This window comes from Dendropsophus ebraccatus, chromosome 2 (assembly GCF_027789765.1).
Source record: "Dendropsophus ebraccatus isolate aDenEbr1 chromosome 2, aDenEbr1.pat, whole genome shotgun sequence".
Lineage (NCBI taxonomy): Eukaryota > Metazoa > Chordata > Amphibia > Anura > Hylidae > Dendropsophus > Dendropsophus ebraccatus.
In genome coordinates, this window is record NC_091455.1 from 100,349,356 (window position 1) to 100,368,863 (window position 19,508).

General features: G+C 44.6%; 1 protein-coding gene across 4 annotated transcripts in view; it reads left to right on the forward strand.

Moving 5' to 3' along the window:
- The first annotated feature begins 5,591 nt into the window (after window positions 1–5,591).
- Window positions 5,592–19,508, forward strand: part of LOC138783397 (oocyte zinc finger protein XlCOF6-like) — a 28,170-nt gene continuing 14,253 nt past the window's right edge. Inside the window, exons 1-5 of one of the 4 annotated variants that reach the window (XM_069958071.1) lie at window positions 5,592–5,794; window positions 9,075–9,246; window positions 13,456–13,505; window positions 14,157–15,308; window positions 18,398–18,494. In XM_069958071.1, coding sequence (XP_069814172.1) covers window positions 14,183–15,308; window positions 18,398–18,494 — 1,223 coding nt within the window. In that variant the 5' untranslated portion in view covers window positions 5,592–5,794; window positions 9,075–9,246; window positions 13,456–13,505; window positions 14,157–14,182. The remainder of the gene's footprint in view (window positions 5,795–9,074; window positions 9,247–13,455; window positions 13,506–14,156; window positions 15,309–18,397; window positions 18,495–19,508) is intronic. The other 3 variants (XM_069958074.1, XM_069958073.1, XM_069958072.1) reach the window with 3 other exon arrangements.

Here is a 19,508-nt window from a genome sequence, read left to right on the forward strand (position 1 = left end):
CCCCCTCGCCCCCCCCCCCCCCCCCCCCCGACTGCATCACCAGCACATACCAGCTGGCCCTGTGTGCAGATAGTCCCGGCTGCCTCTCTCCATGCAGTAATCATCATGTTTAGTGGGAGAGATGCTGCAGGGACCACTACAGAGGGCCGTTCACCCCACTGCACACAGGACAGCGTTGTTACCTAATCAGGAGTACAAGCCCTGACCTGTGTGCAGCGGGGTGAACGTTCCTGTGTCACGGTCCCCGCATGCAGCTTCTTCAGTCATAGGCTTAAAGACTACTCCCATCATGGACTGGCACCTGGGCATCATGGCGGTTGTAGTTTTGCAACCTTGAGAGCCAATATAGTCAGGGCCGTCTTAACAAAACGATGGGCCCCTGGGCATAGCTGTGAACTGGGCCCCCCGACCCAAGATCAAGTCCCCGCATCCCCCCTACCCCCAACCTTGTGCTGTGCAGCCCCATGTGGGTGTATATTGTACTGTATAGTTCTGTATGGGCGTATATTGTTCTGTTTGGGTGTATATTGTACTGTATGGTTCTGTATGGATGTATACTGTTCTGTATGGCTCTGTATGGGTGTATATTGTACTGTATGGCTCTGTATGGGTGTACTGTATATTGTACTGTATGGTTCTGTATGGGTGTATATTGTACTGTATGGGTGTATATTGTACTGTATGGTTCTGTATGGGTGTACTGTATATTGTACTGTATGGTTCTGTATGGGTGTGTATTGTACTGTATGATTCTGTATGGGTGTATATTGTACTGTATGGTTCTGTATGGGTGTATATTGTACTGTATGATTCTGTATGGGTGTATATTGTACTGTATGGTTCTGTATGGGTGTATATTGTACTGTATGTTTCTGTATGGATGTATACTGTTCTGTATGGCTCTGTATGGGTGTATATTGTACTGTATGGCTCTGTATGGGTGTACTGTATATTGTACTGTATGGTTCTGTATGGGTGTATATTGTACTGTATGGTTCTGTATGGATGTATACTGTTCTGTATGGCTCTGTATGGGTGTATATTGTACTGTATGGTTCTGTATGGGTGTACTGTATATTGTACTGTATGGTTCTGTATGGGTGTATATTGTACTGTATGGTTCTGTATGAGTGTATATTGTACTGTATGGTTCTGTATGGGTGTATATTGTACTGTATGGTTCTGTATGGGTGTATATTGTACTGTATGGTTCTGTATGGGTGTGCATCGTTCTGTATGGATGCATATTGTTCTGTATGTGTGTATCCTTCTGTCTGGAGCAGTTTTGCAGCATCTGTGGGGGGGGGGGGGGTTCATTCCTCTCCTTCAATGCTCAGGAGCAGAAAAAACAAAACAAAACCACAAATAGGAACCAAGCCTAACATGTGTAACGATATATATATATATATATATATATATATATATATATATAAATAATCTTTACACATGTTAGGCTTGTTTTTACATAGTGCAAACCTGGCCATACATGCAGTCTGGTGTGTGTGTGTGTGTGTGTGGGGGGGGGGGGGGGGGGGTACAGCAGCCTCAAGTGTATGGGGGTACAGCAGCCTGAAGGGGAGAACACAGCAGTCTGGGGGGGGAGGGGGTGCACATAGCAGCTTGGGAGGTACAGATCAGCTACAGGTGGACAGGGGCAAAGCAGCCTGGGGGAGAGGGGGCAGCTATGGGGGAACAGGGGTAGGGGTGTGTGTTCTTCTCTCAGCCCAGATCTGCAGACTCCCACCTCTTCTCTGTCCCGACCTCCCTGCTATCTACAGCCCCAGGTACCTGACATTTCCTGCAGTGGAGCACAGGACAGGAGGGGGATGGTCAGGAAGCCCTGTAGCTGGAGGTTAGCAGCCTGTAGCCTCCAGCTCTCCACACTGCTGATCCCCTGCTATGGCAGCACAGGCTGCAGCTGCTGTGAGGCCCCACACATAACCATCCCAAGGCCTGCTGGGGGCAGGAAGTCCCAGGCCAGGAGGAACATGGGACCAGTCCACAGGGGGCGGGGCTTAACGGAGGGGGGAGGAGCTTCAGCCGCCCACATCACAGGCCGGCCCTGCAGCTTATTTATGTGAGGAGAGGAGAGCGCTGGGGCAGTGCGCAGCGTCAGTGCGGCCCTGTAATGTACTGGGGAGAGGGGGGCACAGCGTGGCTCATCAGCTTCCCTTCATTTCTGCAGGGTAGGCGGCTGCCACTGGGGCCCCCCATGAGTCATAGGCCCCCGGGCAGCCGCCTACCCTGCCCAATGGGAAAGACGGCCCTGAATATAGTTGGTGTGGCCCTTTGGTAATTATATTCATGCTCCACTCCCCGCCACCCCACTATTATAATGTTTACCTAGGTAATGTAATAGTGAAGACAAGTGAAGATTTTCCTAACTATAAACTTTTATTAACATTAAAGAAAATGTAAAATTAGAATGTAAAGAAATTACAAGTAAAAACTTTTATCAATAATAAATTGCTATATATTTTTAAAAGATCTCTTGAAAAAGGAGGTGTGCATGTGTGGTGTCCCACGACGAGTGTTGCTATTAGTTACACCCTTCGCAAAAGCCTGGGCTTTTTGTGTGTAAGTGGTGATGTAGTAGTGTTAACGTTTCGCCACAAGATGTTGCTATTGAAAGTATATGCACTTAATTGATGCACAGCTGTAGAACTAAAAGGGTTATCGTTTGTTTGCCTGTCACGTGCATCTGTAGACCAATGAGCATGTTTTCTTCTTCTGTGCTATCATTTCTCTCTTTACTTCTTACATATGCACTCTTCACTCATTCACAGCACACCTTACAGGGGCTGTAGATAGGAAGTCAAATGGGTAGAGGAAGTGTAGAGGTCTTTTGTCACTAGACTCTGTAGAAGAAGGTCACAAGCTAGAACACTCTCTTTAGTGGTCCAGTTGGGCCCTGGCCCTCTGCCAGGTCCCCAGTCTCAGTGTGCAGCCTAGGCTAACCATTCCTTCTTAAGTAACGCTACTCACCACTATGCAGTGTTAAACCCTTTACTAGAGAGGACAAATCAGAGATCATCTCAACCCAAGCCGTGGACAAGGAGAGTCACAGTGCAGGACAGTATCCACAAAGCAAGGCTAGGAACTAATCTGGATAGAGCAAAGTTGCTAGAAGCCTATGAACGCTATCTCGCAGCGGGAGTGTCAGCAGGGAACCCTCAGCATTCCACTCATCCCGGGTAACAAGGTCTGGGGCTTGTGTCACCCACTAAGACGGGTCCCCCGACACTGGTAGGGCAATAGGTGTTGCGAAGACCCAAGAGTAAAAACACAGGAACAAGTATTCTCTCTTTCCTCTCAAATATTCTTTTACTTCATCCTCCAACATCCTAGCAGAGCACAGTACTACTTGGGTTGGGACTCTCACGACATTCTCCTCTTTACTCTTCTGATTCTCTACTCTCAGTGCGCAACTCAGTCCACACGACTGTACTACTCCCTATCCGCTCACTAAAGATCTGGATCCTAACTTATCAAGTGTTCTATTGAATGTAAAGTCTTGTATCACTGTTAGGCTGGGTTCACACTACGTATATTTCAGTCAGTATTGTGGTCCTCATATTGCAACCAAAACCAGGAGTGGATTAAAAACACAGAAAGGATCTGTTCACACAATGTTGAAATTGAGTGGATGGCCGCCATATAACAGTAAATAACTGCCATTATTTCAATACAACAGCCGTTGTTTTAAAATAACAGCAAATATTTGCCGTTAAATGGCGGCCATCCACTCAATTTCAACATTATGTGAACAGAGCCTTTCTGTGTTTTTAATCCACTCCTGGTTTTGGTTGCAATATGAGGACCACAATACTGACTGAAATATACGTAGTGTGAACATAGCCTCAAGCTGTATGACCTGCTGCACACAAGTATCCTCCAAGTAAAGCAAATCTTATTTATAATAAAGAGACTCACTCCGCACCAACACAGTACACAAACATTCCTTGGGACTGTGCTGGCACCCCATCCTTTTTGTTAAGTTATTTTTTGTACTGTTGTTATGCTACTGAAAATCTTATATGTATAATAGTATTGTTGCACAGATTTTAACATTGTTTTGGATTCTTCTATTACATGTTTTATATTGAAATCCTGTATGTCCCATTGCAGTGAGATTGACTTGAATGTGTTCCCTCAATAAGACAAAAAAAAAACCAAACAAACACATCTTTGCAAATTTCACTACCCCAAAAGATAAATTCAATGAGGGGTATATTTTCCAAAGTGGGGTCTTTTGGTTAGTGTTCCTGGTGTTTTGCCTTTGAAAACCCAATATGGTACCTGGAAAAATCTAATAAAAAGAAGTCCCCAAATCCACAGGTTGGTCCTTTTTTTCTGGGCTTGCGTGTGAGGCAAGGAGGAGTTACGCCAACCCTAAAATGAACTCATATTACAACTGCGTAGCCTATAGCTACATGGCAATTTGGGCTACTGTAAGCCACATCAGGGCTAATGAAAGTGACTGTGCTTGTGTTAAAACACACATAGTCCCATGACTGGCCAGGTGCCAGATATCCATGTGGGACGGACTCTGGGAGATGAGGGATAAGCTGCAATGATGCAGGCAGCACAATACTGCTAAAGGCCCTATTCCACGGAACGTTTTCGAACGATTATCGTTCATAAAATCGTTCAAACGACCGCTCGTTAACAATATTCGTTCTGTGAAATAGCTGTAAACGAGCAAACGACAACAGCGAAATCGTCGTTGAGTCGTTCACTATTTTTTTTCAACATGTCAAAAAAAAAATTGTTGGTCTTTCAACAATAATTCGCTAATCTTAAAAAATCTTTCAGTCGTTCTTGAAATGTCTACCTACATTTCCCCACGTTTTAAACGACCATGTAACGATGTAACGACCGCAAAAAAAATCATTACACTACATATATCGTTCACGTTCCCACTCGTATTATGTGTTATTGTTCGCTTAAAAAAATCGTTAAGTGCTCGTTAACGAGCAGTCGTTGGAGCAAGTCTATGAACGATAATCGTTCTGTGAAATAGGGCTATTAGTGTGACCACCCCACCTGTGCGGCAGCCATGGAATCAGTTCACACACAGCAGATTCCCTGCAGATGCTTCTACCACTGTCCTTTACATCTGGAATATTCCCATTATAATGAAAAGAACTGAAACTTCTGCAGTAGCATTGTCGTGTGGCCATTCACCCTGCACCACAGACCTGCCATGGCGCCATAGCTGCTTTGTGGTAGTATTATAAGAACTTTCTCTGTAGGCATTGAGCTTTTCTGCTGTTATAGAGCCCTGTTCCCCGGCCTGTGGCTCCCCAGCTGTTACACTACTTCAATTCCAGTCATGCCTGCGCAGCCGAATTCTGTCCGGGCATGATGGGAGTTGTAGTTTTACTCTAGCTGGGGATGCACGGGTTGGGGAACACGGCCACAGAGACAATTGGCGGGGAAGTTCTGCAGTGAGCAGGAGAAATGTAATACCATGTATCTCTGAAAACCATTTACATGAAGGTGTGCGGACCAGTTTGCCGCTGTCAATAAAGTTTCTTGAGAAAAAAAAAACCGTGGGAGAGTTGCACTGGCAGTGTACTGACTGACGGGAAGCGCTGCCCCGAGAGCAACAGGCGGCTGAGAGCTGAAGTGCCGGAAGCGACAAGTGCCCGTGTGACAGCGGATGCCAGGCTGGGGGCACTGCAGCCTGTACCCCACCCTGTAACTGCACAGCCTGGTGGTGTATGGAGCTCCTGCACTGCTGTCACCACTGAGACTACTGCGGAGCTGTCTGCTATCTCCTATGCCGACGGTAAGTGATACAAGTCCAGGGAAAGTTCCTTACTTAGTTGCTGATAAGCAGGTGGCGTCCCCTAGAGGTGTGGTGTGTAACAGGTGACTGTGGCAGCCTCTTCACCGCCCTGCTCTAGTTCTGTTAGAGGTGGGTGGGAGTTGTGGTGCATATATATATATATATATATATATATATATATATATATATATAATGTGCAGTCTAGAGAACTGATCCCTCCAGTTCCCTCACATGTGCAATCCAATCATCATGATTGTATAAATCATTATATCTTGTTGCATTACATGATTCATACATACCCACCCCATAACATTCATTTATATCCACCCGATACCATTCAGACATACCCACCCCATAACATTCATACATACCCACCCCATAATATTCATATATATCCACTCCATAACATTCATACATACCCACCCCATAATATTCATATATATCCACTCCATAACATTCATACATACCCACCCCATAATATTCATATATATCCACTCCATAACATTCATACAGACATATCCACCCCATAACATTCCGACATACCCACCCAATAACATTCCGACATACCCACCCAATAACATTCCGACATATCCACCCCATAACATTCATATATATCCACCCACTGGCATAGTGACCGTGGTCGCTGCGGTCGCTACTGCGACCCGGCCCGCCAGCGAGGGGGGCCCGCGGCCCCCCTCCTTGCCTCAGCACTGAGGCTGCCTATACCCTGCGCCCACCCGCCACCACCACCCCATTGATCGATCACTCTTGTGACCGCAAGCAGTGTTTTGCTTGCGGTCACAAGAGGGAGTGTTGGACAGGTCCCGGCTGATGCTGGCTCCCTGGGGTGTCCCTGGGATTCCGCAACGCGCTCACCCGGAAGTAACAGCCCAGGCGCACACAGCTCTGTGGTGCGTGGAGGGAGCCAGCATCAGCTGGGGGCAGTCCAACACCGCAGAAGAAATGAGAAGGGAGCTGCAACGTGGGAGCGAGGTGTTAGGTGAGTTGGTTTTCTTGTTTTCAAGTTGTTTTCGAGATAAGGGGGCCATTTACAAAGGAGGACAACACAGTGGGGGCATCTACAAGGGAGGGGGGGCAACATAAGTGAGGCATCTATATGGGGGAACAGATAAGGGAGGCATTTATAAGGGGGCATCTATATGGGGGGACAGATAAGGGAGGCATTTATAAAGTGGCATCTATATGGGGGGACAGATAAGGGAGGCATCTATATGGGGGGACAGATAAGGGAGGCATGTATAAGGGGGCATCTATATGGGGGGACAAATAAGGGGGGGCATCTATATGGGGAGGCATGTATAAAGGGGCATCTATATGGGGGGACTGATAAGGGAGGCATGTATAAGGGGGGCATCTATATGGGGGGACTGATAAGGGAGGCATGTATAAGGGGGGCATCTATATGGGGGGACTGATAAGGGAGGCATGTATAAGGGGGGCATCTATAAATAGGGGGGCAGATAAGGGAGGCATGTATAAGGGGGGCATCTTAATGGGACAGTTAAGGGAGGCATGTATAAGGGGGTAACTATATGGGGGACAGATAAGTGAGGCATGTATAAGGGGGTAACTATATGGGGGACAGAAAAGGGAGGCATGTATAAGGGGGCATCTATATGGGGGACAGATAAGGCGGGGCATCTATATGGGGGGACAGATAAGGGAGGCATGTATAAGGGGGGCATCTTAATGGGACAGTTAAGGGAGGCATGTATAAGGGGGTAACTATATGGGGGACAGATAAGTGAGGCATGTATAAGGGGTTAACTATATGGGGGACAGAAAAGGGAGGCATGTATAAGGGGGCATCTATATGGGGGACAGATAAGGGGGGGCATCTATATGGGGGGACAGATAAGGGAGGCATGTATAAGGGGGCATCTATATGGGGGGACAGTTAAGGGGGACATCTATATGGAGACAGATAAGGGAGGCATGTATAAAGGGGTATCTATATAAAGGGACAGATAAGGGAGGCATGTATAAGGGAGGCATCTATAAATAGGGGGGAACAGATAAGGGAGGCATGTATAAGGGGGCCATCTATAAGAGGGACAACACAAGGGGGCATCTATAATGGGAGGCAACATAAGGGGGCCATCTATAATGGGAGGCAATATAAGGGGGACATTTATAGGGGGACAACACAGAGATGGGCAGTCTATAAGGGACACTACACAGAGGGGGGGCATCTATAAGGGGGCCATCTGAAAGGGGGACCGTATACTATAGGGCAGTGCTTCTCAAACTGTGAGGCGGGCCTCACCAGTGAGGCACCCCCTAGTTGTTGGTGAGGCCCAGTTGAGGAGCCCGTTTTCAAAAAGCAACTATGATCTGCACAGTTCTTTTGCTGTTAACAAAAATCTCCATTTTAGTAACATTAATTTATTTTGTACTTGCTTTATTAGGATATAGAGCTTGAGAGACCGGTAAAAGGAGACCTAGCATTATTTCAGCTTTTAAATGGACTTTCACCACAGATAGTGAGGCCCCAGCAACCTCTTGGTCAGTATAGTGAGGCCCAGGCATTGCCTTGGTCTGTTGGGTGAGGCTCCAGTAGAAAAAGTTTGAGAAGCACTGCTATAGGGGATTTACATAAGAAAAAAAGTGAGTAGACAGATACCGGCACTACTGTGAGGAGTTAGGACCATATATATGTAACCACTCTCCCTTTGGGGTAAGACACAAAACATACGCTAGTTGTTTTTGACCACTGGTTGGTGCTCACTCCCTTGAAAAGCAAATGTTCATAGTCCACACAAAACGAGAAAAGAAGTGTAGGGAGGGCACTCACCCTTATGGTGTGATCTTCTTTATTGCAACATGATGATTGCCTCACCTTAGGAGGCCGCACTTGCAATATAACAGACTTCATCTGTTGTAAAACCAAAGGCGTAGTATACGCCATAATATGTGAGTGTGGGGTTCATTATATAGGTAAGACAACAAGAAATCTAAATAGGAGATTCTATGAACACATCTATTCCTGTAAGACAAAAAAAGGAGCCACTAGGTTAATTAAACATGTAAACAAGAACCATGGAGGAAACACCAAGTGTCTCAAGTTCGTAGGCTTAGAACGTGTGTTCAATAAAGCCGGGCAAGATACAAACAAAATGTTGCTACAAAAAGAAGCCCGACTTATACTTAGAACAAGAGCACAAGCCGATATAGGACTGAATGACAAAATCGAGCTAAATATGTTTATTTAAGTCACTATTTTGTAATAAGATATTCACATGTGTTTGTTTTTATTCAGAGTGTAACGCCTACTGCTGTACGTCATCAGGGGTAGGTTTTTAATCCCAGCGCGCAAGCGCGAACCAGCTGTTACCTATCAACTAGGTGCTTGGCGTACCACGGCAAAGCCCTGAACATGTCCTGTAAGTTTTAAATCATCATGTTGCAATAAAGAAGATCACACCATAAGGGTGAGTGCCCTCCCTACACTTCTTTTCTCGTTTTGTGACTGCTATAGGGGATACACAGAGGGGATCATCTATAAGGGGGGACATCGAAGGGGCCATCTATAAGGGGGACATTAAAGGGGCCATCTATAAGGGGGACTACGCAGAGAGGGGCTCTCAAGGAGATGCACATGGGGCCATCTATATGGAAGACTGAACAAGGGGCTATCTCTACATAGTTGGGGGCATATACTATAAGGGGGATCACATGGAGTCAGCCTCCCCACTAAATAAGGGTGTAAAACGGCCATTACAGATGTGCAGTTTGTAGAGAGATGAGGATGGTGACAGAGTGAGGAGCCTAATTTGTCTGTCTGGCAGATTCTGTGGATTCGTTGGTCGGAGAAGTTGTCATGATGGGAGCTTGGTACCTCTATATGACTGTATGAGGGGATATTGTTCTTTGTACAGTGGATTTTAGTCAGTAGCAGCGGTGGTATTAGTCAGTATGTGGTGGTGTTATTTGTTACTTATTACCTAGTACTGTGTTTTATTGGATTTAGTATACAGGATTTGGTCAGTAACATGACAAAAATATGACAGTGATATTTTAAGGATAAGGAGGCCAACCATGAGCGCTGCCACTTTATCAACTTAAAGTATAAGCGCCCGTCGTCCTTGTGAATCCACACCTTAAGTCAGTGCCCAGCTGGGGCCCCCTGCTCCTCGAGTGTCCACTCATCCGCCAGGTGCTGCACCAACTGCTTTAACCCCTAGACGACCCTGGATGTAGGGTTACGTCATGGAAGTCTGTCCCCAGACGACCCATGACGTAACTGTACGTCCTGGGTGTTTCTCCCGCTATGAAGCGCGCTCCGGAGCGGAGCTCGCTTCATAGGAGGTGGGGGCCGGCTGCAGTGAGCAGCCGGGACCTCACCGGTAATGACACGCTGCAGCGATCGCGCTGCCGTGTGTCATTAACCCCTTAAACGCCGTGATCGCGGCGCGACCGCGGCGTTTAAGTGTAAGTGACAGGGGGAGTCCCCTGTCACTTACTGATCGGGACCCCCGCAGTGTGACTGCGGGGGTCCCGATCGGTAAAACGGACTGCCGTAGGTCTCTCACCTGCCTCCGTGCGGTCCGATCGGCGATCTGCTACACTGAGCCTGCACAGGCAGGCTCAATGAGCAGAGCGCCGATAACACTGATCAATGCTATGCCTATGGCATAGCAATGATCATTGTAGAAATCCAAGTAGTGTATGTAAAAGTCCCCCAAAGGGACTTCAAATGTGTAAAAAAAAAAAAAAAAAGTTCAAAACACTATTACACTACCCCAAAACCCCTCCCCCAATAAAAGTTGAAATAACCCCCCCTATCCTATTATATAAATAAAACATATAAAAATAAATAAATAGATAAACATATAATATGCCGTAGCGTGCGTAATTGTCCGATCTATTAAAATATAACGAGCGTCATTGTGATCGGTGAACGGCGTACACGAAAAGAGGGGAAAAAGTGCGCGGATTACCGATTTTATGTTACATTATATATTAAAAAAAATCAATAAAAAGTGATCAAAACGTCCGATCTTCACAAATATGGTATTAATAAAAACTAGAGATCATGGCGGAAAAAATGACACCCCATACAGCCCTGTAGGTGTAAAAATAAAACCGTTATAAGCGTCACAATAGGCCCATTTTATTAATATTTAATTGCCAAAAAAAAGGATTTCATAAAAAAAATACAAATATAACATTAGAGAATCTGTGTAACCTGCATATGGTTGTGTTCGGACTGACCTATAGAATAATAGTATCATGTCGCTGTTACCATATAGTGTATTACGTAGACACAGGAACCCCCCAAACGTTACCATATTGCATTCTTTTTTACGATTTCACCTATTTATATCTTCATAAATAATATATTTGGAATTCCATCATACATGTTATGGTAAAATGAATGACGCCATTACAAAGTACAACTATTCCTGTAAAAAACAAAACACTTACATGGCTTGTAGATAGAAAACTGAGAGTGCTAGAGCTCTTAGAAGGGGAGGAGGGAAAAACGAAAGCACTAAGATCAAAATTTGCGCGGTCCACTGGGTCATTTTGGGCCTGGTCCTCAAAGGGTTAACTGAAAGCTCTCTAACAAGCGCTTTCAGTTAAGGCGCGATTACATAGAGCAGTAATCTGCTCAATCAGGCCAATTCGGCAGTTTAATGCTCTGTGAAATAAAGACAATGATCAGCCAAAGAAACGATCATCGGCTGATTGTTGTCTTTCAACATGTTGATAATCATTGGCTGGCAACCACACATCACTACATGTAATAGTGATGCATGTTGGAGGGCTGATGACTGTGTAAAGAAAAGGGGAAAAAAAAACTTTATGCATACCTGTTTACACTCCCTAATGTTCTTCTAGCTTCTGAAAACTCCCCGCAGCCACCGCTGGAACTTCTGAGCTGGTCTCTGAAGAAACAGGCTGATCAGCCATTCACTGGCCGCAGCATTGTCCTGTCTCGGTCATTGATTGGCTGAGCGGTCTGTCACTGCAGAGACAGATGTAGAAGCTTCTGCATCGCCTCCTGACAGCAGGGAATAGCTAGAAGGACACTAGGGCGTGCGGAGAGGTAAGTAAAAAAAATCTTTTTTTTTTTTTTCTAAATACAGCAAGGGCTGCACGGACATTGCTAACGATGTCTGTGCAGACCCTGCTGCTTGATAGTTAAGCTGTGTAATAAGCTCTGTAAGTGAGCGCTGATCTAGCAGATCAGCGCTCGCTTATCTGGAATATCGGGCCATGCAATACAACCCTTACATTCCTACTCTGATTAACAAAGCGAGGAGCCATTGGGTCCCCACCTTGTCAATCACTGTTGTGACAGCAGGCAGTGTTATGCCTGCTGTCACAAGAAACTGCTCTGATCAACAGGGCTCTGGTGGTACACGAGTGACAGGCTCAGGTGCAGTGTGAAGAACAGAAGAAGATGCCAGGCAGGGCTGCCTCCAGGTTTTTTTGTGGGCCCTTGGGTGAGAGAGCAATCTGTATGTTAGCCCTCTGCTCAGTAGATGTTAGGTATCTCCCCCAGTAGATAGTGCCCCCCCATGGTAGACATCTCGCTTTGTGTCCCCTGTGGTAGGCATCTCACCTCATACCCCCTATCTCCCATCCCCGTAAAAAGACACCTCCTCTAGAATCCTACCCCAACTCCCCCAGTACATAGTGTCTCCCATAGTAGGCATCTTCCTTGGTACTATGAAGACAGCTTAGGAGGCCCAGTGTATTGCAGGGATGGGCCCCCAGATGTGGTGGTAGTTATGCCCCTGCTGGCATTATTGGTGATATTGCTCTTGGTATGCTTGCTTTGGACAGTAACAGTGTGATGGTGTTAGGTATGGTGATTGTATTGTAATAATTAGTAACTCCTATCTATCTATCTATCTATCTATCTATCTATCTATCTATCACTTTTAGGTTATGTTCCCACTACGTTTACACAACAGCCATTATTTGGCATTCAATACAACAACTGTTGTTTTAAGTATTAAACAATGGCCTTTCGATGGCTGTAGCCAAACAACAGCATAAAACCACAACATAAAACAACACTATGAAAAGAATGGCTGTTGTTTTAATTAAAAACAACATTCGTTCTTTTCATAAAAAGTACGATGTGTAAACATAGCCTGATTATGTCACACACTGCGCCCCCACACAACTATGTATTCTGATCTTTCACAAAGCATCCATTGTGCAATGCACCTAGGACCCAACTACTACAGCTGCTAATACTACAACTCCCAGCATTTACTGACAGTCTGCAGCTCTCAGGATATGCTGGGGGTTGTAGTACAGTAAACTGACAATCCACTGATAATTGTTGGCATTGTTGGCACAAGATTTTATTGATGGATGGATGAATCCGTAGGATGGTTGTGACCCACGTATTGCAGCCACCAGGAGCTTCATAAGTTTAGGACATCCTGAGAGTTATAGTAAAGGCCTGTTATTCACAACAGAGGGGTGGATGGGGGTAACATTTAATCTTGAGATAACCCCTTTAATTTCTATAAGTCTATTTCAGCATATTATGAGCATCTTTTTAAAGGATCCGTCATACTCTGCTCATTGGGGTACAGCCACATAGGACAGAACTGTAGCAAAGGATTAGGATTTGCACATTATGCTAAAATCATTGTATTTTAAATCTGCTGCAGATCTGCAACAAACTTGCCTGCTGTTTTTAGAGCTGTAAAAGGCTGAAAAGGTAGGCTGATTAAAAAACTGATTGAACATGTAAACATAAAGACATCTGATATTGAATAAGTTTTCCTGCCAATATAGACTGATGGGTTGCTGACACCTTGTGCCCGTACTCAGTGTTGATCTGGCCCACCAGAGGACCAGAGTATCCTCTGGTGGGCCCCCTGCTTTAGAAGCTGCACTAACACTGATTGTAATATTGTTTCTCACTGGTTCTTCATTGGTGGGCCCCCAGAATCATTTCCTCTGGTGGGCCCCAGATACCCCAGTTCGACACTGTCAGCACTACAGAGTGAATTGGGCCGGAAGCAGTTTGTCTCTGTTCACTGTGTAGTGATGGTGTCCTGTAACTGCAGCTTGGCTCCTGTTTAAAGAGTACCTGGCATCAAAAATAACTTTTGACATGTCATCGGGCATGTCAAAACTTTTTGATCAGAGCAGGTCTCACTGCTGAGTGGATAGTGCTGCTCTCTCACCAGCCATATCTCCTCATCAGTAAGACCTGCTGTGATTAATAACTTTTGACATGTCTGATGACTTGTGAAAAGTTATTTTTAATGCCAGGTACTGTTTAAGTGAATAAGCTATTTTAAGTGGGATTTATTTTTGGAGTTCAATGTAATTAATATTTTTTCCTTCATTTTTTTTTTTTTAGATATTCTTATATTTTTTGTTTGGAAAATGAATGAACTGAAGTACAAGTTTGAGAGTATTACACCAACAACAATACATATCCATGCAGAGATTACAACAGCAAGCTTTTATGCATCTACTGCAGATGACTTAGATGCCAGGATAGCCAACCTGGTTGAAGTATTTTTGCTGGAGGTTTATAAATGCAAACTATGCCAGTTTACCAGCAGCCTGAAAAATAAAATCTGCCTTCATGTGTCAGATGTGCATCAGCTCGATCAGACGCCTCTGATTCCAGAAGGCGCTGAACCAGAGGAAAGTGATTCTTATGGCATTGGAGAGGATATGACTCAAGAAAACAAAGAGAATGAGGAAAACTTAGAAAAAATGCCCTACTTTTACAGAATGCTAAACACTCTGAGCCCAGCGTCATGTGATATGAGTCTTGGAGACCAAAGTGGGAATACAAATATAGTCGGTGGAAGTGAAGTGAATTCATTATTTGAAGGAGAACAATCAGAATTTCCCTTAGATGAGTCTATACCAAGTGACTCCGTTCCTCCTTCAAGCTCTGTGAATTCTCCCAAAAATAAAGATGAAGATGATGCTCAATGCGAGCACCTCATGTCTTTGGGTCTGTACCGCATCTCCAACCTGAGACCCCTTTCTTTACCAACTGAAGCAAAGGTTACTAAAAGGAACTTGGTAAAAGAATCTGCAAGAACGAGGAGCCAATGTAGAAAGCTTACAAATCGACCCTCCTTGGTTGCCAATCACCTCAAGAACAGCGCTGATAAAAAACAAAGTTATAAGTGTTCTTCTTGTCAACTTGAATTTGAGACAAAGGACACCTACAAAGTACATGTGCAGTGCCACAAACATGGTGGGGGGTTCACCTGCTTGTATTGTGACTGTTTCATGAGTGAATGGGACCCAATGGAGAAACACATAAAAAGCCATCGCCTGGTAAGAAAGAGCTACCAATGTCAGGTATGTGAGAAACGGTTCATGACCCAGAGTGCATGGAAAAGCCACATGAGAGGCCATGACCAGAAGAGTGAGGTGTTCTTGTGCACAAAATGCCCTTTATCATTTGACAGTGAAAGTGTTAGAAACCTGCATGTGACCTGTCATACCGAAGATGTCTTCAAGTGTTGTCAATGTGGACTTGTGGGTATGTGCTTCATTTTTTTCTAAAGTAGTTTATGGTAGTGGTTACTTATTTTTAACCCCAGTTTGACCTACATTGTTGTATGTAGCCATGCTGTGCATCCTCTTAAGCCCTCCAAAATACTATACGTACTATGCTGCGACCTAGGAGAAGAAACACATACATTATGCAGTCTGAAAGACACCCTAATAATTATAAAGGTGCGTTCACACGTACAGGATCCGTAGCAGATTTGATGGCACAGATTTGATGCTGTGTTTAGTTATTTAGTCAATTCTGCTGCAGATTCTGTGCATGTGAGGCTACCCTAACAGAGTTTCCAGCGGAACATTATTGTACACACAATGGAGTTTACCTTAGGATCCTTTTACATCCGGGTTGTGGTTTTCAATCGAGGGTTCTGTCACATTTGACAGCAAGAATACACGTTGTTACCCATGCCACACTGAAAAAAGGATTCACAATAAGGCATCATGGATTTCAATATATTAACCAATTGCCTGCTAATGACAGATGTGCTCGCTCTGAGTGGCAGGCAGTTGCAGCATCTTGTCGAGCAACACCCATCATGTCTGTGTGGAAATTACTAATACTGTAATCAAAAGAAATATAACTGCTGTAATACACAGCCACAACCTGCTCTAATGGTGAATGTCAGAGAAACATTTTAGCTCCTTCATTTTTGGGTGCCTTCACACGTAACAACTTGCAGCGGAAATCTCGCTGGGAGTTCTGAAAGACTGCTGCGAGTATGTAATGCAGCCACCCCCTTAACCTCTTCATCGGCTCCTGCGCTGTGGGTATACTTTACCTGTCTCCTTGCTGCACGGGATCCCGGCCTCTTGCTCTCCCGCCCAGCCAATCAGTGGCTGCGGCTGGGCAACACACTGATTGGCTGGGCAGCAGAGCAGGAAGCCGGGACCCCATGCAGCAAGGAGACTGGTATGGATACCAACAGCATTGGAGCCAATGAAGGGGTTTAGCGGGCGGCTGCATTACATACTGGCAGAAGTCTTTCAGAACACTGCGAGTATGTAGTAACATGGGCCTGCCAGTACCTAACCTCGTAGTGAATCTCGCTGCAAAACTCGCAGCGAGATTTCAGCTGCGAGTCGTTACGTGTGAAAGCACCCTTAAGGGGTATTCCCGAAAACTGTTTTAAAAGGGAGTCAGGCTGCTATGAAAATAAAAAAGAAAACACATCTGCCCTGATCCTGATCCTTTGCTGCCATTTCGATGCTGCCTGGTGCCCATCGCTCACTGCTGCCTTTTGGTTTCTGTGATGTATTGTCTCAGGAACTCAGCCAATCACTTATCGCAGCTGTGACTAGCCATGGCCAGTGGCTACAGGGATGTCACATGAACCATGAAGCAGTGATGAACTTCAGGGCTGTTGGAACAGCAGCATTGGGGAACAGGGCAGGTATCTAGTTCCATGGTGCCCTACAGCTTCTTCTATACACTATCACACTTCTATACACTATCACATTAAGGATTGAGTGCAAATCGAGCATGCTCTTGTCCAGTCGTTTAGCATTTCATTTCATTACGAGTGGCTGAATTAGTTAGATACAGTTCTAGGGAGTCCGGAAAACATGCATATGGAATATGGCCATATTCCATATTCAATATTCTGTTTTCTCAGACTCCCTAGGGCTGTATCCAACTTCTTCAGCCACTCATAATCTTGCTTGAGTAGGGCTCATCTCTATTTATGATTTTCAATGAACCCTCTTTTTTGCATTTAATTTTATAACATAATATTATTGTAGCAAACATTAATTTCCTTGGCCTTTTTTCGAGTTTGTCCATGCATAATTTACACTCAACTTCACCTAGAAGCCAAGGCCTAAGCAGGGTCAGGTATGTGGGGGCAGGAGACGTTCCAGATTGCAGCATTTCAGGCACTTGGGAAAGCCTCCTTGACATTTGTGTTGCCAAGTTTATCATTCATTTATAGGCTTGGTTGGGGTAATTTATCAAGGCTTGTATGCCAGTTTTCTGCCATTAAAAAAGTAGTACACTTTTGCACAAGCCTCATTTTTATTAAACATTTGCAACTTTTCTGTGTCTTGCAACTCCACCTAATAGGTGGCTTACAAATCAGACATAAAAAGTGCATTGAAAAAATGTTGAAAATTTATACTAAATCACAAGGCGAGTTGGAGAAACTTTAAACACGCTCGGGTTTGTCCAAACGTGCAACATTCAATAAGCAGTGGCTGCTAAAGTTGGATGCAGCCCTAGAGACTCCTGGAGTCTATGACAACCTATGACTGTATCCATCTTTTCCAGGCAGCATCCAACATCAGCAGCCACTGCTAATCAAATATTGCAGACTTGGGTTTGTTCAAAGTTTGCCCAACTCTAGTCACTAGGCAATTTGATAAATCTTACCTAATGGAAACTGGCTTAGGGTGCCTTCACACACACCAGATTCGCAAGAAGATTTCACTCTGTGAATTCTCAGCAAAATCCGCTGCGGATCCAGTGCCTGTTTATCCCTATGAAAATACAGACTTACATTGACCTCCCACCGCGAGCATGTAAGTTAACCCCCCGCCTGACGGAGCATACATTACCTTCTCGCGGCTCCGGCTTGCTTTGGGGGTTCCCGTCATCTGCTCGTCACGCTCAGCCAATCAGTGCACTGCCCTGCTGCAGCCACTCATTGGCTGAGCAGAACGTGCAGCCGAGAACCCCCCAAGCAAGCCGGAGTCGGGAGCAGGTAATGTAGGCTTTGGTCGGCGGGGGGTTAAGTTACACGCAGCGGGGTGTCAATCCTGCTACAAGTATGTATTTTCATAGGAATAAACAGGCCCTGGATCCGCAGCGGATTTCTCTGCGAATTTGCAGCATGAAATAGGCTGCTGATCCGGTTTGTGTAAAGGCACCCTTAAGGGGGTACTTGGAAAGTTTGAAAAAAGATGGAACTCGTAACAAATCATAACTTCTCCTAATAGATGTTAAAAACATAATTTCAATCTAAGTTTAACAATCCTGTGCTATGATCGTTCTCTTTAATCTGTTTACTATTTTATTCTGTTATCAATTTAATATTAATTATGTTGTTTAATTTATTTATTATGCAGAACAAGAATGGAACAAGATATATGAGCATTTGTGCAAACATGACAGCAGTTTGAAGCCCTTCAAACGCAGCACATGCAGCAAAAGATTTTTTACTAAGTAAGTCGTTGTCTCCAGAAATTAGGTGTGTTCATGTATGCAGAGATTTTCCTTATATATGCCCCAGATAGTATACTGCAGCATATTCCACACTTTAATCATACATACAGTACATTACCTTTTCATCCCCATTGTAAAGGAGAAGTATAGCCACAGGTTTTCTTTTAAACTTGACACTTAAACAATGGTAAGTGTATGCTGGGACTTGTTTTTCCACTCCTCATCACTACAGACCTTTATAAGTAAACTCGGTAGTGATGGGACATTGTAATTGTGTATTCTGCATGACTTCACGATTCGACTCCCAGAGCTGTGCCACTGTGGCTGCTGGAGAGGATGATGGAGGGACACACTGAGGGACACAGGGCACTGGAGGGACACTGAGCATCCCCCTGCCATCCTCCTCTCCAGCAGCCACAGCCCGCACAGCTCTGGGAGTCGGGTCGTGACATCACCATTTTATCCAGGAAGTGAAGCCTTGATGCAGTAGTAAGTGCAGGGGAAAAACACTTTATGTGCATTTCCCGTAATAAGTGTATATTGGTGATTTGTATAACTTTTGGGGGGCAATACAATACTTTGATAAAATATTTTTGCCGCTCTTCTCCTTTAATTTTAATGCATACCTCTTGGAGGCAATGGAAGCTAAACATCTACCATTTACATAAAAGGTTAATGAATTTGTGTTCTATAGAAGGCAAACAATACTTAACAGGCTGCAGTCCTATGGGAGCACAGACAGAGATTTGTGTCTAGAGAGATAAATCTGACTGCTAATTACATGTGGGTGTATTTTTAGCATGGTAGAACATAAGGTTCAGCTAAGTGGGATTCTTTTTATACTAAATATCACTATATATCATTATTTTATCAGCCATTTCTGCCTTACTTTAATTACACTGTATCCATATTACCATAACTGTATCTTACACAGTGTTGATTTGGTAAATTTGATGTTAGCAGTATCTGGAATGTATATGTGTCTTTTTGATATTTAGATCTTCAGGATTATTA